Source organism: Rhinatrema bivittatum, chromosome 14 (assembly GCF_901001135.1).
Source record: "Rhinatrema bivittatum chromosome 14, aRhiBiv1.1, whole genome shotgun sequence".
Taxonomy (NCBI): Eukaryota; Metazoa; Chordata; class Amphibia; order Gymnophiona; family Rhinatrematidae; genus Rhinatrema; species Rhinatrema bivittatum.
The window spans coordinates 44,507,248-44,534,371 of NC_042628.1; the positions used below are offsets into that span (position 1 = coordinate 44,507,248).

A 27,124-nucleotide genomic window follows, 5' to 3' on the forward strand; every position below is an offset into this window, starting at 1 on the left:
TGATCTCTGTGCTGGCCTTTTCCCAGTGGCAGGTCTAAAGATTAGGAAGTAAAGCAGACATAACTGCTCAACTGAGCTGAAGGACAGTTGGTCCGAGACAGCAAGGATTCACCAGGGGAAGGTCCTATTAGACGAATCTGATTTCTTTGAGAGGGTGACTAGAGAATTGGATCAAAGAAAAGCACTCAATCAGGCCGATACAGTACAGTGCGCTCCGGCAGAGCACACTGTTATCCTACATTTGGACGCGCTAGCTTTACCCCTTATTCAGTAATAATCGCGCAGATAATATTCCCACACGATTCACTAAGTAAAATGTACAGCCAAGCCGCACATTTTACTTTCAGAAATTAGTGCCTACCCAAAGGTAGGCATTAATTTCTGCCGGCACCGAGAAAATGCACAGAAAAGCAGTAAAAACTGCTTTTCTGTGCACCCTCTGACTTAATATTATGGCGATATTAAGTCGGAGGCCCCAAAAGTTAAAAATAATTTAAAAAAAAAAAATTTAAAGTCAGCCCGCGGCTTGAAAACCGGACGCTCAATTTTGACGGCGTCCGGTTTCCAAACCCATGGCAGTCAGCGGGTTTGAGAATAGACACCGGCAAAATTGAGCGTCGGCTGTCAAACTCGCTGACAGCCGCCGCTGTCAAAAAAGAGGCGCTAGGGACGCGCTAGTGTCCCTAGTGCCTCTTTTTACCGCAGGCCCTAATTTGAATAATTTTATTTACTGAATCGCACACACAGGAGAGTGACCGTGCGTGCGCCGGGAGAGCAGCCTGTGCACACACCCGCTCTCCCACAATTTTTACTGTATCGGCCTGAATGTGATTTACTTGGATTTCAGCAAAGCTTTTGATACTGTTCTACATGGGAGGCTCATGAATAAAATAAAAAGCTTGGGTGTGATCTTACCTGATTCCACTATTCACCCATTACAACTGGTTCAAAATGCTGCTGTACGCATATTGTTAGGTACTTCTTACAGAAATCATATAACACCCATTCTCTATTCTTTTCACTGGCTTCCAATAAAATTCAGAATTCAATACAAAATTCTGACCAAAATCCATTCACTCATATGCAATCCTTCTTCAACCTGTCTATATACTACTCTAAGTATTTACAAACCCTCAAGACACCTACGATCTCTGTCAAAAAACCTTGATATTCCATCAGTTCGACGTAAAAGAGCTTTTTCTGTCGCTGGCCCATCTCTCTGGAATTCGTTACCTAATTTTCTCCATCTAATATCGAACCCTCAACAATGTTACAGTTTCATGTACCTCTCTTTTCCTGTTAATTCAGTTCCATGTAAACCGACATGATGTACCTACAAATGCCGGTATAAAAAAACCCTAAATAAAGAAATCATTAAAAATCTATTTCAACTAGCATTCAAAATTCTAATCACAGATCACACATAGCTATTCTCATATTCCTTATTCATTCGGTTCCCCGCCTGCTTCCCTCCCCCTCCCGTACCCCCTTTCCCTGCCTCCCCTCCCCAATTAAGATCTCCACTGCAGTTCTATGGCACTTGAGTTATTTTATTTTTAATTTACTTATTGTACGTTTTTTTTTCGCATTTATGTTGGATTTATCTTTTAAACTTATTTTTATGGTTGAACTAGGTTTTATTATGTATGTTTTTATATTGTGAACAGTTTTGATTAAATTATCTTTGTAAAAGCGGTATATAAACACTTTTAAATAAAAATAAATAAGGTGGTGGAGTAGATTACTAACTGCTTGATTGACAGGAGACAGCATGAAATGTAACCTGCTCTGATGAGAGAATGATGTTAAGTAGAGTGTCTCAGGAATCGGTTTTGGGACCGGTTCTCTTCAATATCTTTGTGAGCAACATTGTGGAGGGATTAGGAAAAAGGTTTGCCTTTTTGCAGATGATACTAGAGTGGCCTGAAGGAGAACAGAGAATAAAAAGTGATTAAAGAAAAATTGAAGAGTGGTCAAAGATCTGGCAGCTGCAATTCAATTCCAAGAAGTTCAGTCAAGTACCTGAGGTGCCTAAATCTAAAAAAGCTGTACGTGATGGGTGGTAAAAGGCTATTGTGCATGGACCAGGAGAGAGATCTTGGGATGTTTGTCTGGTGATCAGAAGATAGCGAAGCAATGTGACAAAGTAGTAGCTGAAGCCCGAAAGACATTGGGTTGCAAAGAGTGAGGTATAACTAGCAGGATAAGGGAAGTGATAATGCCCTTGTATAGATCCTTGTTGAGGCTTCACCTGGAATACCGTGTTCAGATCTAGAGACTAGCTCACAAAGGATAGAGACAGAATGGAAACTGTCCAGAGGAAGGCAACCAAAATGGTATGGGGTCTGTTTCAGAAGACCTATAAGGAGAAACTGAAGGATCTAAATATGTATACCCTGGAGTAGATGAGGTGCAGGGGAGATTTGATACAGACCTTCAGATACCTGACAGGTATCAACAATGCGCAAACGTGAAACCTTTTCCGCTGGAAAAGAGAGAGTAGAACTAGGGGTCAAGATCTGAAACTCCAGGGGGAACGACTAAGAACCAATATCAGGAAATATTTCTTCACAGAGAGGGTGGTGGATGCCTAGAATGCCCTCCCAGAAGAGGTGGTGAAGATGAGAACAGTTAATGAATTCAAAATAGCATGGGACCAACACTGCAGATCCCTGAAGACAAAGAAAGCGATGGTATAACATTTCTGCATGGGGTAATCTATACAGAGCGGCAGTTGCTACCATAAATAAATTGCTGGGCAGACTAGATGAATCATTTGGTCTTTTTCTACGATAGCTGTGGTTGCATTACAGCTCTGTACAAAGGCATATGATCATCTTCGGATTTGTTACTGACACTTTTTCAAATTATTCCTAACATTCAGTTAGAATTTTTGGTTGCTCCTCTGCACACCATGCAGATTGTTTCAGTATGTAGTCCACAGTAATTTCAAGATCCCTCTCTTGACAACAGTCTTCCAAAGTGGACCCCCAGCAGCATATACTGATAGTTTGGATTTTTTCTCCCAATGTGCATCACTTTGCTATCGTCTATATTAAATGCCATTTGGATGTCCACGTTCCCATTTTTTCTACATCTTGCTGCAGTTTTACACAGTCACTGTGTTTTACCTACCCTACATAGTTTGGTATCATCTGCAAATTTAGCAACCACACTCGTTACTCCATCTTCAAGATCAGTTATAAACATAATGAATAGAATTGGGCCTAGCACTGATTCTTGGGGCACTCCCCTGTGTACCCCACTCCAGTTTGAGAACTTGCCATTCAATCCCACTCATTTCCACCTTCCCTTTAACTAGTTAGTGATCCATGAATGCAAGTTGACCCCATACCACAGTCTCAGTTTCTAGGGTAAATTATTGTGCGGCACTTTGTCAAATGCCTTTAAGTCCAAATACACAATGTCGACCGGTTCACCAGTATCCATGTACATAGTTACAGTTTCAAAGTACTCTAAAGGTGTTCATGAGATGAAATCAATGTGATCCCCAACCTGAAAGTTATCTATATAGCCAGCACTCATTCTATTGCAATTTTTTTGTAAGATATTAACATTTCAATTGTCAACAAGAAGTTTGTATTTGTGATTTATGCAAACCTTTAGATAAACACATTTTTACCTTTTAGAAGTTGTCATCCTAGATGTTTCAAAGAATGTCTCCCCATTAGCCAATTTTTTTTTTTTTAAACTGATGAGACATGACTTGCCTTTCCAAAATCCATGTTGTCTATTTAATTTTCTTCTGTGTGTTTAATGATTTTGTTCTTGATATTCTCCACATCTTACCCAGTATTGATGTCAAGCCTACAGGTCTATAGTTTCCTGGCTCCCTCCAAAGCCCTTCTTAAAAATTAAAATAGTCACCTTCCAGTCCTCTGGTACAGTAGCAGCTGTTAGTGACATTGCAAAACAATGTAAGTCTGCCTGCAACTTCTATTATAGAATTCTGAATTGGATTCCATCTAGCCTTGGTTAATTTGTTACTATTTAGCTTATCTGCTATGGCTTTATCTTTGATAACCCTCTAAACCCCTTAAGTCATTCAGAGGGTCGACTGCTTTCCTCACTGGATTGTTACTTTTTATATACTAGAAAAACTTATTACCATCTTCCCTCCTTGGAAAGCTTCTTCTCATAACCTGTTTTGGCCTGCCTTATATGGATCATCATTTGTACTCCCTTCTGTTTTCATTGCTTGGGTCCCTTTTCAATTTTTATAAGGAATCTTTCTTAGCTCTGATAGCCTCGTGCACCTCACTTATTTAGCCATTCTGATAACCACCTGGTTATCTTCTTCCCTTTTTGATGCGTGGGATGCACCTCAAAGGGACTTCCAATATGATATTTTTCAAAATTATCCCATGCCTTATGCACACCTTGAACCCTTCTGTTGGATTCCTTTAGTTTCTTCCTCATTCTTTCATAATCCCCCTTCTTGAAATTCAGGCAAACTGCTAGACCATTCCAGATACAGAAGCACCTAAACTCCTAATATGGGTGGCAAGAAGGCAGTGCTGCCCTAAAAACGCCTGCCTCAAAGGCTGCATCTGTCTTGGAATAAAAATCGAATCTGTGATGCTTAGTGAAGGAATGTAAGGAAGACAACATAGCTGCCTTACAAATGACTTCCAGAACAATGAAAGTAGCCTCTGCCCATAAAAAAGTCTTAGCTCTCAAAGAACAAGCAAGAAGGTCCTCGGGAACTTGCTGACCTTTCAATAAATAGGCCAAAGAAATCATTTACTTAATCCATCTGGCCAAAGATAATCTGGAAGTTGTCTGACCTTTACAAGGTCCACCGAAAATTACAAAACAGCTTACTAGTCTTTCTGAAGGAATTAATGACCTTAAAATATCTGAAAAGAATTTGACAAATGTAGAAAACAAAGAGAAAAGACAATACACCCTTACAAAAAAAGGACGGTACTAGCCAAAGAGACAGATTCTGCTGAAAACCCAGGGTAAGGATCTCTTCAAGAATAGGCCTGCAACTCTGAAAAGTCTGATGGAAAAAATGACCACTAGAAATAAACCATAGAGAGATCCTTCAAGGAAACAAGCTTAATTTACTCAAATGGAAGTTCCACCAGTAACCTGAGCACAATAGGGAACCAAGGCCCTAAACGAAACTTTAACGTGCTTAACCTTGTAAAGAAGCAAGAAATATAGGTGGGACACCAGCAATATTTCCTGAATCCAACCTCTATAAGAAGAGACAGCTGTTAGCTGAACCTTTAGTCATTAAGGACCCTTGTCCAAGCTCTTCTGGAATGTTAAAATGGCCACAATACTTGCCAAGGTGACAACAAATCCTTACTGAAATCTCCAAATACATACCAAAGCTGAAAATAAGCCAGGGAAATGAAATTCTTACAGGCCTTCAAAAGGGTGAAAATGTGTGTTGGGGGGGAGGGAGAGGGGGGAGTTCCCTTTCTGTACAAGCACCACTTTTCTTAAGGGCCATACAATAAGATAAAATGGGGATGGATCCTCCATGAGAACCAGTCCATGGGGTAGGAGGCCACAAATCCTAGAAAACTCGATAGAAGCACCAACCGACAACCTCAACAGATTCAAGTACCATGATCTTCTTGGCCAGTCTGGAGCCACGAGTACAACTAAAAGGTGAATGTATATTCTCTTCAGCATTCTGCCTATGAGAGGCCAAGGAGGGAAAACAAAAACTTGCTCTATGGCCATGACTAAATCAGACTATCGACTGTGCTGGAGCTCTGTTCCTTCCAACGGCTAATAAACCTGACTGTTTTGGAATTAGTTCTGCTAAAGTTACCACATATAAAGTGGATCAAAGAACAATCTCAACAAGAGACCACTTTATAAAATCATGTATCAATATTCAAAACTAATCTACATAGATTAAGGAGATTTACAATTAAGGTGGGCTTCCAAAAGAACAGCAGCAATAATCACAGCTGTTATCTGTACCTCAATATAATCACAGAAGCTCCATTAATTGCCTGATCAAGAGGGCCCAATATCTAAGACCAAGTGGTACATTCTGTATTGCCAGACAGCAGTGACACATTAAGAACTAAGACAACTTGTCAAGAGTGTGATTTTTGTAGTACCACTTTTTCTGGATAAGAATGGATAATCCTGGCACTCACTATAAAGTGATGTGTAAATCATTTACAGACTGCTTCTAAGGTTGAGGTTTAAGCAGTTATATGTCCTTGTTTGAAGGTGTTTGATGGATGTTCTAAACGAGCCATTAGAACATGCCTAATTGAATATTGCAGTTATTTAAAAGCAAACAAAAAAAAGGAGTCTATGATACAACATTGCTTAAACAACATACTTTTTCACTGTTGAAATGGACGGTGACTTGCTCAGTCACCATACCTCCAAGAGGAGGTGATCAAGAGGCTCCACTTAACCACAAGTAACAGTATTGAATATTTACATTTCAGACAGCTTTCCCTAATAGTGGGAATGAAGAATTCGAATGGAACAAGATCATTTAAATAGAAATAATAGGTTACTTTTTTTTCATATCTGTGTAGGCTGGTAAGATATGTGATTTCACCCAATTTGATTGATTTCATCAGCATATCATGTAAGTGGATATAAAAACATTGTTTACTTCCTGTGCAGATTATGCAATAATGAAGACCCATGATGGCAGATTACCCCTGCAGCTGAATTTCTCGAACATGGGACAGCATCGTATATTGGAATCATCAACAGAATAATGACATAATATAGATAAGTAATTTTTAAACCTGGGGGGATTTGCGCTTCTGCGGAGCATAAAATTTGTGCAGAATTTCCATTTTCTGCACAGAATTTTGTGAAAATGAAGCAGGCCTGGTGAGCCATGACCGGAGCCCATCTCGCTCGCAGCAAAGATGGAGCAGGTCCCGGCGAGCAGAGCCCGTCCTGCTCATGGCGAAGATGGACCAGGCCCCAGTGAGAATGAGTCGGGGTGTGTGTGTGTGTGTGTGTGTGTAAGACTGGAGCCTGTTGGGGGGGGGGGGGGGTGGTTAGAGAACATGTGTGAGAGGGTGTTGATGTCAGAGAGAGGGAGCCTACATGAAGAGACTATGAAGGAGTTTGTGTATGTGAGAGAAATTGAGAGCTAGTGTGTGAGAAAAACTGACTGTATGTGTGTAAGGGAGTAAAGGTACATTTTTTTTCTGAGAGGAAGCCTGTATGAGGGTATGTGATTATGTGAGAAAGAGAGCCTATGTAAAGGAATGTGTGTGAGAGAGGGAGCCTTTGTGTAGGGGGTGTGTATGTGAGAGAGCGAGGGAGCCAGTGTGCAGGAGTGTGTGAGCCATAAGTAGCCTGTGAGGGTGTATGCATGAGAGAAAGGGTGTGGGTGTGTTTGCAAGATGGAAAGGAAGCTTGTATAAGTGTGTGTGAGTGGGAGAGAGAGAGAGAGAAAGAGAGAGATCCTATGCGAGGAGATTATGAAGGCATGTGTATTTGAGGGAGGGTGTTTGTTTGTTTGTGAGAGAGAGAATCTAAGTGAGGGTATGTTTGTGTATCCTGTTTCCAACAGCGGCCAATCCAAGTCACAAGGTTCCTGGCAAGTACCCAAACATTAGATAGATCACAAGCTACTATTGCTTACTAATTACTGTCATAGCAGTTTATGGTTTTATCCTCTAGGAATTTATCCAAACATTTTTTAAACCCAGTTAAATTAACTGCTATAACCACATCCTCTGGCAATGAATACCAAAGCTTAACTGTTTGTGTGTGCGTGAGCGAGAGAGCCTAAATGAGGGAGCGTGTATGTGCACTAAAGGGGGGGAGGGGGGCACGCGAGGGAGCGCAAGCCTTTGTCAGGGTGAGTACTAAGAGGGGTCCAACTCTGAGTGGGAGGGATTGAGCCTAGAAAGGGAGGGGAGAGATAGTAGCAGGTGGAGGAGTTGGGGGCCTGAAAGGGCAAAGCAAAAGGAGACTGACCAAGAGAGTAGGGTGGAAGGGACACAGAGAACTTCTAGATGAATTCTGCTCACAATATTTAAAGCTCTGCATCTTTAAGTAATAACTTTTTTCTGTATTTCATTTTAAATCAAATACTTAAAGACTGTCATTTTATTATTTTGACCAATATAAAGTATGCAGAATGTTGCAGATTTAAAATTTTTTTTTTTTTGTGTGGAATTCCCCAGGTTGTATTATTAGCATGATCAAAAGTCCTTTGAAAAAAGACAACAGGACAAGGAGATAAATTATTATATTGGGGCACCACAGTAGCCATGTATAAATATATCCTTAGTATAAATCTCCTTAGTTGGTGACGGATCCATTTTTGACTACTGATACGTGATTTTATAAAGTGGTCTCTTGTTGAGATTGTACTTTGGAATTAGAATATAAGAAATGACATAATGGGTCCTTTCATCGCCAAACTTATGGAGAAACTGGTCAACACCCAGCTCTCTAGACAATCATAAGATTCTCTACCCGGCTCAGTTCGGATTCCGCAAATCCCTAAACACAGAATCTCTACTAATCTCTCTTACAGACAATATCCTCATGGGCCTAGACAAAGGACAATCTTACTTACTGGCACTACTGGACATTTCGGCTGCGTTTGACACCGTGAACCACTCCATTCCCATTAACCGACTTGCGGACATTGGCATCTCAGGCACAGCCCTCAGCTAGTTCACATCCTTCCTCAGCAACAGAAACTACAAGGTCAGAATAAGCAACAAAGAATCCCACCTCATTAGCTCCTCACATGGAGTTCAAGGATCATCACTCTCGCCCACTCTCTTTAACATATATCTCCTACCCCTCTGCCAACTCCTTGCAAATCTAAATCTAACACACTTCATTTACGCAGACGATGTGCAGATTCTGATCCCCATAAAAGAATCCATCTCCAAAACCCTCAACTTCTGGAACAGCAGCCTAAACTCCATCAACCTTCTCCTCTCTAGCCTCAACCACACCACTAAAACTGAACTCCTCATTTCACCCATCAACAATTTCACTACAGCCACAACAACCCAAGTGAGAGATCTGAGCGGTATATTGGACAACTGACTGAACGTCAAAAAATTCATCAACAATACCACAAAAGAATGCTTCTATAAGCTACATATCCTGAAAAGGCTCAGACCACTCCTGCAGTTTCACGATTTCCGCACGGTTATCTAAGTCATCCTTTTCTCAAAAATAGACTACAGTAATTCACTACTTCTTGTCCTCCCTGCAACTTCTACCAGACCATTGCAGATGCTCCAGAATGCTGCCGCAAGGATACTAACCAACTCTAGTCAAAGAGAGCATATCATGCCCATTCTCAAGAATTTACATTGGCTTCCTATCAGCTTTAGAATTCTTCATAAATCCCTCACCATCATACACAAGACCATTCACAACCATTCCTCTCTCGAGCTGCAAAATCCGCTCCAACTACACTCCTCCATGAGACCAATCAGAGCCACCTAACAAAGGGACCCTCCATGCTCCCCCCACCGTCCATGCTCCACCCCTCCATAAGGAAACACGCCTTCTCTACAGCCGGACCTTCTCAGTGGAACGCTTTACCCCCAGAATTACGCCAGGAACAATGTCCGCTTACTTTCAGGAAGAAATTGAAGACTTGGCTAATCAAACAAGCCTTTCCCTAATCTGCTACGACTCTCGATCCAGTTACCGGTTCAGAAACATGCTGCAACTATGCTGCAACTATGATGTATTCATGCTATAATTAGGCTGCAATCTCTTCCACTATTCCTATCCTTGCACCTATCCCCTGCCCCCATCTTTTTCCCCCTCCCCCCCCCCCCTTAGGTGTTTCCATAACTCTACGCGGACAGCCCTGTCCTTCCTTAAGAACTCAGTTAAGTTTGGAGTTAAGTTCTAAGTTATCATTATACTAGTTTATTCTGTTATCTTGACTACTCATTTGTTATACGTAAGTTGTACCAGTTTTTGGTTTGATGTAAATCGGTGTGATAAGACTCTCGCCCTGAACGTCGGTATAGTGTACATCGGGCTTAACATTCTGTCTCCAACAGTTGCCAATATGGGTCACAAATACCTGGGAAGATCCCAAAGAATAGATCTAATCCTTCTCTCTCAGCCAGGAATAAGCAGTGGCTTTCTCATGGTTAATAATGGTTTTTGGACTTTTCCTCCAAGAACTTGTCCAAACCCATTTTTAAACCTAGATGTGATAAAGGCAGAATATAAGCTAAATAAACTGTTTTCACCACATTCCATGGAAACAAATCCCATAGTTTAATTGCGCGCTGAAGTAGAGCAGAGGGCTATGAACCAGGGTTTAAATTCCACTGCTGTTCCTTCTGACCATAGGCAAATAACTTTACCCTCCCCATTGCCTCAGGTACAAACTTAGATTGCAAGCCCACTGGGAATAGGGAAATATCTACAGTACCTGAATGTAATCTGCCTTGAAGAACCAAAAAGTGGAATATAAATCAAATAAAGTGAGTGAAAAAAAAAGCAAGTTTGCTTACCGTAAATGGTGTTTCCGTAGATAGCAGGATGAATTAGCCATGCTGTCTGGCAGTGTCAACGCAACCGGAGTAGGCGGAGTTTCTCTCAGATAGTGACGGAGTTTTAACTCTGTGCATCTGTGTGGTCGTCTTCCCAAGCGAATCCGTTTCACTTCTCAGTTTCTTGTAACCAAGCGAGGTGTATGGCAAGAAAAAAGGTGTAGAGTAGATCTGGACTGCCTAGGGAGGTGGGAGGGATCACATGGCTAATTCATCCTGCTATCTACGGAAACATCGTTTATGGTAAGCAAACTTGCTTTTTTCCCCCGTCGATAGCAGAGCTAAATTAGCCATGCTGTCTGGAAGTCCCAAGTTCCCGGATTGCGGCCTCATAGGATATGTGTGATGTTCAGGACAACAACCTGTGGTATAGTAGACAGTCCTAAGAGATGGTAATATTTGACAAGACTGCTGCACCCAGGGAAGCATCTGTAAAAGCTTGCTTGTCAATACAATAGTGCGATGTGAAGGTATGAAGAGAAGACCAGGTTGCTGCCTTGCAAATGTCTATCAGAGGTACCTTTCGCAAATCAGCAATTGAGGTTGCTGTGGCACGTATCTGATGCGCTTTTGGTTTGCTATCAAGCTTGGCAGAACGTTTATTATAACAGAATTCTATGCAATAGCACAACCAGTTCGCTATGGCTTTTAGAAACCGGTTTACCTGGGTTGTTTGGATTGAAGGAAAGGAACAACTGAGATGGTCTGGATGGAGAATGTGTTCTCCGTTTGTAATAGGCCAAAGCCCTCTTGCAGTCTGAGTGTAAGAGTTTGTCCCAGCCATTTAGATGCGGCTTTGGTTTGAAGATTGGTAATGTAATAGTTTGATTAAGATGAAAAGGCATAACCACCTTTGGAAGAAAGGATGGGTAGGGACGCAAAGTGACCTTGTCATGGTAGAATTCCAAGTAAGGAGAGTAGTGAACCAGGGCTTGCAGTTCACTAACTCTGTGCACAGATGTAACTGCAACAAGGAATATCATTTTCCATGTGAGGTATTTAAGATGGCAGGAATCCAAAGGCTCGAAGGGAGGAACCATGATTTGTTCTAGAACAACATTTAAATCACATGGTACCGGCAGTTGTGTCATTGGTGGTTTTAAATGTAGCATGTCTCGCATAAATCTGGAAATGAGAGGATGATTAGAAATTGGGAGACTTTGATGACAGTGATGAAACGCTGCAATGGCGCTGATGATTACTCGTATGGAAGCATATGCCAACCCAGAAAGGTAGAGTGTATGGAGGTATTCCAGCAGTCGGGCTGCTGTTGAAGAGAAAGATTCTAGAAGTCGAGGTGCACACCATTCGGAATAGCGATGCCATTTGCCTGCATAGCTATGCCTAGTAGAAGGTTTTCTTGAGGCGATTAGTAAGTCCTCAAGATACGAAGGAAGGCCTAAGGGAGTTAGTACAGTCCTTTCAATCTCCATGCTGTCAGATGGAGGGGATTGGTGCATTGGGTGGAGGAGGGTGCCCCCCCCTTCCCTAAGTCAAAAAGCGTGGGTGATCTCCTAGTGGAATTGGCGGGCGTATGGAGAGTCTCATGCGACACACATACCATGGTTGTCTTGGCAATGCTGGAGCTATAAGGATCAAGTCTACTGTGTCCTGGATGCATTTTTGGATCATCCTGGAGATCAGAGGAATGGGTGGATAGGCATAAAGAAGGCCTGTTGTCCATGGAATGAGGAAGGCATCTGGAGCGTGACGAAGGTTGCTTGGGTAGATTGAGCAAAATGTCTCTGTTTGCCGATTGGTCTGTGTGGCAAAGAGGTCGATTGTCGGGAAGCCCCAGCACTGAAATATCGACAGCGCTATTTCTCGATTTAGGGTCCATTCGTGTGGATGGAATATTCTGCTTAGGCGATCCGCCTTGACATTGTCTAGGCCAGGTAGGTAAGTAGCTTGACGCGTTATGTTCCTTGCGTTCGCCCAATGAAGTATTCGAAGTGCTTCCTGACAATGTGTCCAAGAACCTGACCCTTTTTTTTATGTAGAACATTGCGACGTGGTTGTCTGTGTATATCATGAGGCTCTTTCCTTTGATTTGTGGAGAGAAGGTTCGTAATGCCTTCCAGATCGCACGAAGTTCTAGGAAATTGATTTGAAGACTACTCTCCCGTGGAGACCAACAACCTTGAATTAAGTCCAGAAGGTAGACTCCCCACCCCTTTTGGGATGCATCCGTCATAAGGGTCAGTTGATGCGGGGGTAGACGAAAAGGCGAATCCTGAGGATAAGTGGACAGGTGACATCCACCATTGGATGTCGGTATCCATGTGTTATGAGATTTGTACTGTGTAAGAGAGAGGCTGCAGAAACTGCGACCATTGAGTTTTTAGGCCCCATTGCAGACGTCGCATTTAGGGAACATAGATAGCCGCTGCCATATGGCCGAGGAGTTGAAGGACTCGGCGCACAGAGGTTCGCATTTGTTTGTGTAACATCTGAGCCAGGGAAGATAGAGTGTGAAGCCTGCCTTGTGGAAGGTAGGTGCTCACCTCCAATGTGTTGAGGAGTGCTCCCATAAATTATAGCGTCTGGGTCGGTTGCAGATTTGATTTCTCGTAATTTATCAGGAACCCAATGACTGAAGACACGTTATAGTCTGGGTCGTGTGAGCATGAAGAGTAGCAGGATCCGAAGCTACCAATAGCCAATCGTCTAGGTAGGGAAAGATTTGGATTGATAACTTCCTGAGGTGAGCCACCACCACCGCTAAACATTTTGTGAAAACTCTCGGGGCTGAAGACAGGCCAAAGGGGAGAACTCTGTATTGGTAGTGCTCTGAGAGCTGTGAAGCAGAGGTATCTCCATGACAAAGAGCGCATGGGTATATGGGAGTATGCATCCTTCAGGTCTATGGAACACAGCCAGTCGTTGGGTTGTAGGAGAGGTAGGATGTTCTTTAGGGAGGTCATTTTGAATTTTTCTTTTTGAATGTATTTGTTGAGGTTCCTGAGACCCAGGATTGGGAGAAGGCCTCCAGATTTCTTTGGAATGAGAAAATAATGGGAATAAAATCCTTTATTCCTCTGCGACAGAAGTAGTTTGTGAATGGATTTTTGGAGGCAGAGATTGTTTATTTCTGTTTGGAGATATGTAGCTTGGGATGATATTTCTCGTAGACGAGGAACGTAAGGTAGACTTGGAAGGACAATGAAATTTAGACGATAACCTTCCTTGATGATATCCAATACCCAACAATCTTTCGTGATTGCTGTCCAACTGGTATAAAAATGTAGTAGGCGACCACCGATTAATAGTGGTGGAGGTGGCTCGGGGCTGCTCAAAAAGCCGGTGTCTGCTTTTGAGGTGCAGGAGTTACTTTGTTCTGTGGACACTGTTGGCAAAGGCGGCCACGTAACTGTTGAGATGGAAATTGATATCGTTGTTGAGAGTAACTCTGTGTACGATATGTCTGGTAGGGTCTGAAAGCAGACCTCTGGTATGATCTCCAATGAAAATTAGGAAAATATTTTTTATATGACGACTGAGAATCTGTGGGTGTAGTGAGCGCCTGCACAGCAGTCTTTTGGTCTTTGAGATGTGCCACAGTTTCTGCAAATTTATCCCCAAATAAGTTGTCTCCCATACAGGGGATATCAGCCAACTTATCATGCATGTATCATGCATGTAAAGACTAATCTATTGTCTAAGCCTGCTACATTCGTTTATGTGTTAAACTCCATTATTTTAAACTTAGTTATTTATAACTTATACTAATCGTGTGCTTTCGCTCTCTACTCTCCCATCCTGTAAACCCCTTGTTCTTTGTAACTTTATTTTCATAGTTAATTGGTTACCCCTTGTTTCAATGTAAACCGGTACGATAAGACACCAGTCTTGAGTATCGGTATATCAAAAGTATTTAAATAAATAAATAAAAACAAAATGCATGTCTTCTCTTATTGAACTAGCTCTCAACCAGGACATGCTATGTGCTGCTATGGCTGTTCCTGACAAGCATGAGGAACATTCGAATGACTCGTACACGGATCTTAATAAGTGTCACAGTCCTTCCTCCATGTCCGTGAAGGATTGTGGCAAAGAGTCATCAGGGGTTATGCAGAGAGGATGCAACTGTTGTAAAGTTTCAAACAAATATTGGATCATATAAAATAATGATCCCTGTGGAACACTGAATTGTAATTTCCAAGGATCTGAACTTTCAAAAACACTATGCATTAACTGAATCCTATCCAAGAGAGGACTGAAACTGTTTCAAAGCTAAATCCACAACTCCCAAAACTGTTAAAATGAGAAGGTAAAATAGTGCAAACAACCAACTAAGATCAAGAACTATAATACTATCAATGAAAATCCAAACATCATCCAATAAAAAGACCATCTCTACACCATGTTTTGATCTTATTTCTGTTTGATTAATATCTAACAAATTATGATCTTCTAAACTGTCCCGATTGGATAGAGACTGCCTTCTCAATATGTTTTCCTGAATATGGAAGATCTGAAATAGACCCAACATTTTTAAACTTCTTTAGAATCTAGATGACAGTTTTTGTTTTTTGTTTGTTTTTTTTAAATACTGGCCTTACTTCTGTTCCTTAAAGGTTTGCTGGAAAATAACCCTCAGTCAGAGGGGAATTTATTACTGACTGGAGTTAAGAAATCATCCATTGCTACTCAAAACTTTTACCAGACAATTTTAATAGTTATGAACTGAACCACTAGGGTTAGCTGACATTACTATATCCCTGGTTTCAAATTGAGAAATAGGAAAAAAGTTCCGTAAGTTATTTTGAAACTAATTGCATAGCTGAAGTTACATCTACATCAATTAAACACATAGTTGGCTTGCTGTTATCCAAAGTTCTCCTTAATCTAAATTTTTTTGCTCACAATACTAGGCAAAAGCATGGGAAGGCAAAATACTAGGATTTTGTCCACTAAAACATTGAGAAAGAACCTTGAGAGACGTCCCAATTGTAACCTAGGGACCCATAAAAATCTTTAGGTCTATCCCAGGCTTTCATTAATGTATTACAAATTTCTTATTTGTCTCTCTAATTGACAAAGAGTAAGGTTTTCATAAAATTGGTGTACTTTTTCAAAAGGCTGCACAATGAGGAGATCGACTAGTCAGCATGCCAAATAGGGCACCTAGATAGTCCAGGGGCTGAGAAGGTGTCAAATTGCTCTTGGAAAAGTTGACTGCCCAACCAGGCTCCTGAAAGAAATGTATCACTCTCTGGGGTTGCCACTACACTATCCTCCTCCAACTTTGCTCTTAGGCAATCAACAAATAAGGGGGGACTAAAATACCTTCCTTCCATAATGCAGCTGCCACTACCACCATGACCTTCAAAGAAGGTCCTTAGGAGACAGCTAAGCCAAAAGGAAGAACCTGAAACTGGAAATGCTCCACAGCAAAATGAAGAAATTCCAGGTGCTCTTTCCTGATAGGCATATGGTGATATGCTTCCGTGAGATCCAAGGTGGTCAGAAACTCCCTTTGTCTCACCACCAGAATGACAGACTTCAAGGTTTCAGTGTTAGGTTAGGTTCCATGCTAAGTTCCATATTAGGAGTTACAGCCCAGGAAAAGGACTTGGGTATCATAGTGGACAATGCTTTGAAATCCTTGGTTCAGTGTACGGTGGAGGCAAAAAAAAAAAAGCAAACAAATGTTAGGAATTATTAGGAAAGGAATAGAGAATAAAATACCAAATGTCATACCTCTAATTTGCTCCATGGTGAGGCTGTATCTAAGTACTGAGTGCAGTTCTGGTCGCCACATCTCAAAAAATATATAGTTGGATTGAAAAATGTACAGAGAAGGGTGACCAAAATGGCAAAGGAGATGGAATGGCTGCCCTATGAGGAAGAGCTAAAAGGTTTAGGGCTTTTCAGCTTGGAAATGAGATGGCTGAGGGAGAATACGGTAGAGGTCTAAAACATCATGAGTGGAATAAAATGGGTAAATGTAAATTGATTATTTATTCTTTCAAAAAATACAAAAACTAGGGGGCACTCCATGAAGTAGCACATTCAAAACAAATTGGAAAAAATTATTTTTCACTGAATGCAAAATTAAGCACTGAAATTAATTACAAGAGCAGTTAGTGTAGCTGGGTTTAAAAAAAGGTTTGGACAAATTCCTGGAGGAGAAGTCAAACTTATTAACCAAGTAGACTTAAGAAATAGTCATGATTTATCACTACGAAATAACAGCATGGGATCTATTTACTGTTTGGGATTTTGCCAGATACTTGTGACCCGGATTGCCTTGATGCACCCTCTGTCTGTATGGCAAATTCTTATGTTCTTATAAAAAGCATCTGCTACATACACTACTCGTGATTCCAGCTGGAAAGACTCATCCACCAATTCCTCTTGAGCATGCTGCACCAGGCAGAAACCAGACCGACAATATAAGTGCAAGCTATTATCAGTAATGCTATGCTGGCCACCTCAGCCATCTACTTAGAGCCAAGTCTATTTTCCTGTGTTAATTTTCTGTGTTGTGCATCCTTCAGGACAGCTCCACCTTCCACTGGAATGATAGTGCCCTTTGCAACAGAAAAACCAGAGCAACCACCAGCGGAAACCAAAGCCTGACCCATTCCTGAGAAGCCAAAGGATACAATCTGGTCAAAGAGCGGCATGTCCTAAAATTGGACTCTGAAGAAACTCATTCCAGAACCATCAGATTTTTAACCGCCTGATAAGGGAAAAGACCTGGAGGGCTTTCTAATGCTAACCATAATAGGATCCTCTAATGAACTGATAGCCTCTTCCTTTTTGTCCTCTAATATATGCACCATACTTTAGACTGCGAAATCAATGCTGTCAATTCCTCCTTGGGAAAGAGCCGGACCATGGTGGTGCTATCCCTCACTCTTAAAACCATCCAAAGTGTCTTCTGAATCAGACAACCTGCCATCCCTCCAAGTCTCTGAAATCAATCTCTCTGGGCCATTTCTTACTCACAGCCTCAGCACCTGGTGAGTCAGGAACACACAAAGCAGATCCCAGGAGCGAACTCTGCACTGAAGTAAAGGCTTGCTGAAAGCACTTTAAAATTTCTCGAGAGAATGAAACCCAGGCAACAGAGAAGCATCCAAAACAGGTCGGATGCTTAACACAGGTTGGAGCAGCTGCTTCAACCAAAGCTGCAACTGCAAACCACTCAGGGCTCTGATCTCTGGCAGCGAAGGAAGGATGGTGTTTGCTTCACAACCACAGCGCCACAAAACGGCCTCCGCACTGACCTCTCTGGGCCAAAAATATCCATCTGGCTAGCCTGTTCTGTAGTGTCTCCCCCCAGGTTATGTATCACAACAAGCGGGCAGGCCCCAGCTCAGATGCTCCTTCCGACACAGCTCCTCCTCGCCATTCTCCAGCTCCTCCTGGCAGTCTCCAAAGGTGCATGTGGTGCATGTTGCATCAAAGATCCAGAAGCGGGAAACTGGGCTTCGACGCCTGATGACATCACCCTCTGAGTATAAAAGGCTACTGCAGATTCCCAGCAGAAGCCTCAACAATGGGTCGCCTGCATCTTATGTGTACTGTGAGTTGCTGCTTCCTGACTCCTGCATTCCTGATCTTGTACCCTGCCTCATCTTGCCAGCCCAGCCTTCCCAGTCTCTCTAACCCTTGCCTCCCTGCCTGTCCTGCTGTGTCAGTCTTCTCCCTGTCTCCTATACCTGCCCTCAAGACTGACTTCTGGATCTGACCCTAGCCCGGACTTTGACCACTCTTCTTCGCTGCCTGCCCTTGACCCTTGCCTGGAGACTGACCACTCTTTCCTGCCACTGATCCTGGCCCGGACATTGACCCTTCTAGCTTGCCGCCCACCTCTGACTCTAGCCTAGCCCTGGACCCTCACCTATGCCACTACCAAAGAGACTCTCACAATACCTACCAGCCTCCGGAACCCAAGGGCTCCATCCAAGGGGAAGGAATTGGTATAGGTGAAGCTCCTGAACAGTCGCTTTCTTGCATAGCGCCACCAGCTGTCGTTGAGGGCCTTTGAGGTCATCCCCATAGACTGAGTCAAACTCACCACAGCAATAAAAGCCCACGAACCTTACACCCCTGTGGCAGCCAAATAGCATTCATGAAGTTCTCTTCCCACTGACGCCCATGTGGTATTTCTTAGCCACCACCCCAAAAGTCAGTCAGATGCCACATTCTGAGCAGAGTCTGGTCTTCTACCCATGTTCTTCCGCTACCGCCCACAGTGTTGCCTAACCCACTCCCCAAATCACCACTGCAGCCAGAAGATAAAGAAAAATAGCCCCAGTAACTCAAAGTTCTGGCAACTTTGAAAGCAGACAGCCGCATCATCCCTGCAGCTTCAGAGCCCTGTTGTGCACAGCTTACTCTGCTTAATTGTCTCAGTTAATTTATTCATTGCTTTATGTAGAGGCCAAAAGAATGAGAGCAGGACAATGCAGGCACTATGGAAGGTAATAGTTTCAGATCTCAACCCTGTCCAGAAGCCCCCTAGCCTTGGCCTGCTCTACTGAGGGAGGGAGCCTCTGCTTTCACCTCAGGAGCTACTTATGTTCCTCCTTTTTTTTTAATCCTCTAACCTAGCTAGGGTACGGATCAATTGAGGGAGGGACAGCTAAGTCTTTCACCTCAGGAGCTGCCCAGTCCAACTTCCGAATCAAGCCACTGTCCACAGCAGGGGATGCACCTGTATCATTTTGTTGGAGAAGTCAGAATACTGATAGGCTGAGGTCAGCACAAAAACTTATATGCGTGAATCTGCTGGTCAGGGTGCATAACCCATTTGACCTGACTACTCTGACTGGATGAGAAGGAAGCCTTTTCTTTTCTCAGTTCTACAATCCTACCACTGCTCTTCCACCTTTCATTTTGATTTGCTGGCTGAGCTCTTTTCCTCTGCTCGCACCTCTGCAGTCTTACCCTCCTTGCTTCTCTCAATCTTTCTATATACAGTTCCTGTGCTCTACTTTGAGATACCTTGTACCCTTCGAATTTTAATCTATTTTTGAGTTGTCTCATTCGAGAAACATACCAGTCTTTTTTTTTTTTTTTTTTTTAGTGTGTCCCGTTCTGGAAGTATCTTCAAAAAGAAATAAAAATGTGTTGCCCTTGCTATAGCTCTTCTTTAGTTTAGAACTCTGTTCATCTACTTCACAAACATTTTTCAACTCTATCAGCATCTCACTGACATAATTCCAATTGAAAAAAATACTTGAAGTTCATGACTGACTCATTTGTCCCTCTACCTTTCCTCTAACATTAAACCATGCCACCTAAATGAGTGTGTCACCTCAAGTGACCATCCAGGTTTTGTTTTTTGTTTTTAAACACTTTCCCCCATTTATAACTCCAGTATCATTCTCTTCTCACATCATTTATTCTGTTACCATTTGTCTGATGAATGCCCCCTTTCCTTATAGATTGTGCAGTCAGAATACGCAGTTTTAATCATCCACAATGTAAAGAGATCATCTGCAAAAAATCAGGCCTTACCACATCCCTCTCAAAAAAGATTCATTCCTATCATCATCTCGCCTTTAAACCAACTGCTAGGCCTCTCACTTTTCACCCTATCGCTGCTAAACGCACAGTCTTTGACTAAGAAAACTCACCTTCTACATGATTATCTTCAGGAAACAAACACCGACTTATTTGCAATTACAGAAACCTGGTTAAAACCAGAAGACATCGCCACAATCAACCAACTCCCCATCCAAACTTACAACATATTCTCTATCCCAAGACTCAAAAAAAGAGGAGGTGGTGGTCTTCTTGCAGCAAAAAAAACACTGGGAATGTCGTTGCAAACCTCAATTTCCTCCCATTCTCTAGAATTCGCAGTCTTCAGATCCTCTCACCTTCAAATCGGGCTAATATATGCCACCCCAGGATACCTTGAAACTGATCCGTCACCGTTGATTGAAAATATAGTAAAACACATCAACTCCGCCATCCCAGCGATCATCCTGGGGGATTTCAATCTCCATGTAGATGTATCCCCCCTCTCCTCTAGTTGTGAAACCTTCCTAAACACACTAAACTTCATGGGTTTCAAACAAATAATTAAAGAACCCACACACAAAGCAGGTCATACGCTGGACCTCATCTTCATTAACCAGGATATCACCCATTCCTCTCACCCCTCTTGCACACCAGTTCCATGGTCAGACCATAAGCTGATCAACACCGTACTAAAGATAAACCTACCTACCACCCCAGGAAGGCAGAATACCTCAATCCAATTCAAGAAAATTTGCAGCCAGGAAACACTCAGCAATTGCCTATCAGATGAATTCAACCAACTAGACCTGACAAACGTGGAAGCAGCCATTTCGTCGTGGAACATTACCAAAAAAGTGGCAGACACCACATGCCCAACCATCACCAAAGCCAATCAAGCATACAAAGACAATAGAAAACCTTGGTACACTCCAAATCTAAAATCCTTAAAACAAGATCTCAGAAAAAAAGAACAACAATGGCGGAAAAACCCTACATCTACCAACATCACAGCATTCAAGTCCACGATGCACCTTTACAGAATATCCATCCTCCAAGCAAAAAGAAACTTCTACACGCAAAAAATTCACCACTTCATCTTCGACCCCAGGGCGCTTTTTTCTTTGGTATCATCACTCACTAAACCCGCATCGACATCCATACCAGATGATAAAGCAGCAAGCAAAGCAGAAGAATTGGCAACCTACTTTAAAAATAAGATCCCAAAACTCCTAACTCAGTCCAAGAACAATAGCAATATTTCACCAGTTACACCTCAAGCTGCTGTCCCATCACAAAAGGCCAGCCTTAGAGAATTCGAACCGGCCTCTTCTTTAGAGATCGAAAATATTCTAAAAAAGCTCAAACCTTCTTCACACCCTCAGGACTCCATTCCCATCAATCTACTCATCGCTTGCGCTAAAACCATCTCCAAACCCATTGCACAAATCATCAACTGCTCCTTCTCCCAAGGACTAGTACCTGACCCTCTAAAAATGGCAATCATAAAACCACTTCTAAAAAAATCTAATCTTTCTCCAGAAAACCCATCAAATTATCGCCCAATTGCAAATCTACCATTCATCGCAAAGATCATGGAACGAGTTGTAAACAAACAACTAACTGATTACCTAAACGACCACAACATTCTTTCTCCAGCACAGTTCGGCTTCCGCCAATCACGAAGCACGGAAACTCTCCTGATTTCACTAACGGATTCCATACTACTAAATCTGGAAAACAGACACCCTTGTCTTCTCATCCTACTAGATCTCTCGGCAGCATTTGACACGGTCAATCATAACACACTAATAGATCGTCTGTCAGACATTGGCATCGGAGATGAGGCCCTCAAATGGTTCAAATCATTCTTACAGAACAGACAGTATAAGGTCAAGGTCAACAATGAAGTATCTCAACCAGTCACCTGCACCTTGGGAGTCCCACAAGGATCATCACTCTCGCCAACCTTATTCAATATATACCTTCTACCACTCTGCCAGCTCCTCATTAAACTAAATCTCATACACTACTTATACGCAGACGATGTTCAGATAATGATTCCCATCACTGAATCTCTCCAAAAAACTCTGGACTTCTGGTTCTCCTGCAAACAAGCCATCAACAACTTGCTCACTAGCCTTAATCTGATTCTTAATCAAAGCAAAACAGAATACCTCCTTATCTCCCAAGACGGAACCTACACACATCCCAGTACCAGCCTGTCTAATCAAGTACCAATGTCCACACAAGTCAGAAATCTAGGGGTTATCCTTGATAATCAAATGAATTACAGATCTCTAATAAATAATATCGTAAAGGATGGATTCTTCAAATTACAAGTTTTGAAAAGGCTGAAACCTCTCCTCCATTTCCAAGATTTCCGTTTAGTGCTACAAGCACTCATTCTCACGAAAATTGATTATTGCAACTCACTTTTACTAGGCCTCCCGGCTAACGCTATAAAACCTCTACAGATGCTGCAAAACGCAGCAGCAAGGATCTTAACAAAGTCCAACAAAAGAGACCACATATCACCCATTCTGAAAAGCCTACACTGGCTTCCCGTTAAATTCAGAATTCTGTTTAAAGTGCTCTCAATAACCCACAAGGCACTACACAACTTGGCACCACTCGAGCTCAAAATCCCTCTCCAATACCACACATCCACCAGACCAGTAAGACAAGCCTATATAAACAACCTGCGCATACCACCGACGAAGTCAGCATTAAGCAAAAAAGCCTTTTCCACAGCGGGCCCCAAAATCTGGAACACTCTCCCACCAGAACTCAGATCAGTGCAATGCTTATCTACTTTTAAAAAAAGACTCAAGACTTGGTTATTCAACCAAGCGTTCCCATAACCCCGGGGAACGTCCCTGCCAATGTTCCTCTCGGTGGTAATCCACCTGAGAGTTACTCAGATCATCTATAGAACACACGTAAACTTTGGCAGTCAAGGATCATAACCTAGTCTTATAATTAGCACTGTTTATTTAACCTAAATTTAGGCACTGTATCTTTACTTATGCCTACATTAGGCAATGTATCTTTTACTGGTTAACCCCATATATACCTATCCAAGTTTTATCTACCTGTTCATTGTAAGACATTTACTTGTAAATGTGATTGTTCTGTTATAATGTAAACCGAGTTGATCAGTAATTCTGTTATTGGAAAGTCGGTATATAAAAATGCTAAATAAATAAATAAATATACTTGTATTATTATGCTTGTTTTAAATGTTTTTACACTGTATTGTGTGTTTTCTGTGTAATCCACATGGAATGACTTTGTCAAACAGGCAGAACATAGGTATTTTAAATAAATAAATCAAATAAACAGATTTTTTTCCATTAGCAATATCTCCCCATTCACTGCAGTCTAAAGCATGACTTTGACTAGATCTCTACCCAGCTATGTTGCCTATGCCGAAGGTCTGCAGATCACTTCACTGTAGAGTTAAGTACTATCTTCCTTTTCCAAGAGTGCCTTCCTCCTCTCCCTATACCCCCTTGGTTAAGGCAAACTTACTTTGTTGCCCCAACTGAAGTTGGAAGAGCTGATTCTGAAATAAGATTTGCTTGTTGGTCAGTTGTCATCCCTCCTGTAGCAAGGTTCATCTGGTTACCTAAGGGACAAAAATTACATTTTATGTTTAAACTAATTTATTAATAACTCAAATCAATACAGCACAAGGCAAAGCACAGCTGGACCTTAAAAGCACTCCATAAAAAAAGAAGTTGTTAGATATACAATTACCCTTGCATTTTTTAAAAGATGTTTAAATTTAGTTAGTGTTTTCATTTATTAATTCTTGTATATGGTTTTGATTTTATCTTCTCATATTGTTTGATCTGTGTTGTACCTTGCTTGCCTTAGGTGCATGTGCTGGAAGGAGAGAAAAAAATGTCTAAAGAAAATGCCCCATTGACAGTCCTTTTGAAAATTCAGAACCAGCAAACTTTGCCCTTTTATACTTGATGCAAAGTTCACAATAAATAATGCACAAGGTTACATATACTTCCTCACGCTAACTGGACCCCCAGGCCCACCCTTTTCAGCCACAGTTATAAGTATGCATGCTATGAATTTTAAGCCCAGGATTTTTACCCAGGTAACTCCCTATGGTTTGACAACAACTTTCTTCTTTGTCCAAACATGTATCACTAGATCACCACCACAATAACCCACTATTACTGCATTTTGAAGACTTATTATTGTAACCTGCTTTGATGTATAGCAAATGTTGCTTACCTGTAACAGGTGTTCTCACTGGACAGCAGGATGTTAGACCTCACATATGGGTGACATCATCAGGATGGAGCCCAATCACGGAAAACTTCTGTCAAAGTTTCCAAAACTTTGACTGGCCCCTACTGGGCATGCCCAGCATGGCACTAACCCTGCAGCCAGCAGGAGTCCCCCTTCAGTCTTATTTGATAGCTACAGGCAGTGCCGAAAAAATAAAACAACAAAACGTTACGAAACCAACACTGCGGGGCGGCGGGCGGGTTTTGTGAGGACTAACATCCTGCTGTCCTGTGAGAACACCTGTTACAGGTAAGCAACATTTGCTTTCTCACAGGACAAGCAGGATGGTAGTCCTCACATATGGGCGATTACCGAGCTGAGGTTGTCCGAACATGCACCAAATGTACCCAATGGCGTGCAACAGGCACAACAACCGAGGTGGAATTTGGTAGAGGGCATCCTGAACCCCACCGGGCAGGCGGAAGGGTGTTGGTACGTCACGTTGGAAATAGGTTACGCAGGACAGATTGGCCGAAGATGGAATCTTGTCTTCCAGCTTTGTCTAGGTAATAGTGGGCTGAGAAAGCATGGCGAGAACTCCAGAGGGTAGCCCTGCAAATGTCAGGAAGCGCAACAGATCGTAGGTGTGCTACTGAAGTCGCTATGGCCCTCACAGAGTGTGCTTTAACACAGTCTTGAAAAGGAATGCCTGCTTGCTGATAGCAAAAAGATATGCAGTCCGCCAACCAGGAGGAGAGAGTCTGCTTACCCACAGGTTGCCCTAGTTTGTTGGGATGGAAAGAGACGAATAACTGAGTGCTCTTCCTGTGGGCAACTGTACGGTCTAGGAAGAACACTAGAGCCCGTTTACAGTCAAGGGTATGCAGAGCCTGTTCCCCTGGGTTGGAGTGGGGCCTGGGAAAGAAGATAAGTAGTATGATGGATTGATTAATGTGAAACTCCGAAGCTACCTTAGGCAAAAACTTAGGGTGAGTGCGGAGTACGGCCCAGTCCTGCAGGAGTTTAGTGTAAGGCGGATAGGTAACTAGGGCCTGTAACTCACTAACCCTGCGAGCTGAAGTGATAGCCAAAAGGAAAATCACTTTCCATGTGAGATATTTTAGGTCACAGGAGTGAAGAGGTTCGAAGGGTGGTTTCATGAGCTGCCCGATAACCAGATTAAGGTCCCAAGAAGAGGCCGGAGAACGTAAAGGTGGCTTGATATGGAGCAAGCCTTTAAGAAAACGTGTTACGAGGGGTTGTACCGATATAGGGATATCCCCGACACCTTTATGGAAGGCGGCTACCGCACTGACATGCATTCTGATGGAAGAGGTCTTTGGACCTGATTCCGATAAATGCCAGAGATAGTCCAAAAACCTTGGGATTGGACAGGAAAAGGGATCAAGGGATTGCGAAGAACACCATGATGTGTACCTTTTCCATTTATAGGAATAATATTTTCTTGTGGAAGGCTTTCGTGAAGCAATCAGGACACGAGAAACCAAATCTGAAAGGTTAAGTGGTTGAAGAATTAACCTTTCAACATGCATGCCATCAGGGACAAGGCCTGAAGATTGGGATGGCGTAGACATCCGTCGTTCTGAGTGATCAGAAGTGGGTGCGTTCCCAAGGGAATGTGCCTGCGGATGGAGAGATCCTGGAGTATGGGAAACCACACTTGGCGTGGCCAGTGAGGTGCTATCAGGATCATGGTTCCCTTGTCCTGACGGAGCTTCACGAGAGTCTTCGAGAGAAGAGGAAGTGGAGGGAATGCATAAAGCAGACCGGCTGCCCACGAGAGGGAGAATGCATCTCTGGCCTGAGAGCGCTCGTGCTGAATGAGGGAGCTGTAATTGTCCACCTTGTGGTTCTGAGGGGACGCAAAGAGGTCTATTCGAGGATTACCCCATTGCTGGAAGAGAGAGGTCGCTACGGAGGGATTGAGAGACCACTCGTGCGGTTGGAAGACACGACTCAGTTTGTCTGCCAAGACATTGTGCACTCCCGGCAAATAGGTGGCCCTGAGGTACATCGAGTGGGAGAGCACTTCCGCCCAAATCTGCACAGCTTCCTGACACAGAAGGAAGGAGCCTGTGCCTCCCTGCTTGTTAATGTACCACATGGCCACCTGGTTGTCCGTCTGAATCAGGATGACGTGATTTGATAGGCAATCCTGAAAAGCTGAGAGCATATCGCATCGCTCGAAGCTCCAGGAAATTTATCTGGTGTTTGGCTTCCTCCGGAGACCAAAATCCTTGTGACTGCAGATCGTTCACATGAGCTCCCCAGCCGAGGTTGGAAGCGTCGGTGGTGAGAATGAGTTGAGGATCTAAGCAGGTGAAAAGGCAGTCCCTGGAGGAGATTGTTCTGATCTTTCCACCAGGCGAGAGACAGATGGAGTGCGTCGGTGATGTGGACAATGGTTGACAGAGGCTGAGTCGCTTGAATCCATTGTGACCTCAGAGTCCAATGCATGACTCTCATGGCCAGGCGGGCCATTGGTGTGAGACGGACTGAGGATGCCATGTGTCCAAGAAGGACAAGGAATTGTCGAGCTGCTGCTGTATACTGAGACTGCAACTGATGAGCGAGGGACAAGAGGGTTTACACCCCTTGAGGTAGAAAGGCTTTTGCCTGTAAGGTGTCCAAGTCTTTGGACGAGCCGAGTTCAACAGGTTTTGCAATTGACCCAGTTTCCTTCTCCTTGGAGGGGGAAAGTAGAATTTGTCGTGCTTGGTATCAAACCGGACTCCCAGGTATTCTAGTGACTGGGAGGGCTGTAGGCAGCTCTTGGCTGTGTTCACGACCCACTTGAGCTCTTGTAGTAGGTTCTTAACTCTGGTGGTCGCGTG

At 42.8% G+C, this 27,124-nt stretch overlaps 1 protein-coding gene across 1 annotated transcript in view; it reads right to left on the minus strand.

Moving 5' to 3' along the window:
- The window catches only part of CREBBP (CREB binding protein), a 918,877-nt gene that overhangs the window by 655,712 nt on the left and 236,041 nt on the right, over window positions 1–27,124 (minus strand). Inside the window, exon 7 of the mRNA XM_029576620.1 lies at window positions 23,550–23,646. Within this exon, the coding sequence (XP_029432480.1) occupies window positions 23,550–23,646 (97 nt within the window). The remainder of the gene's footprint in view (window positions 1–23,549; window positions 23,647–27,124) is intronic.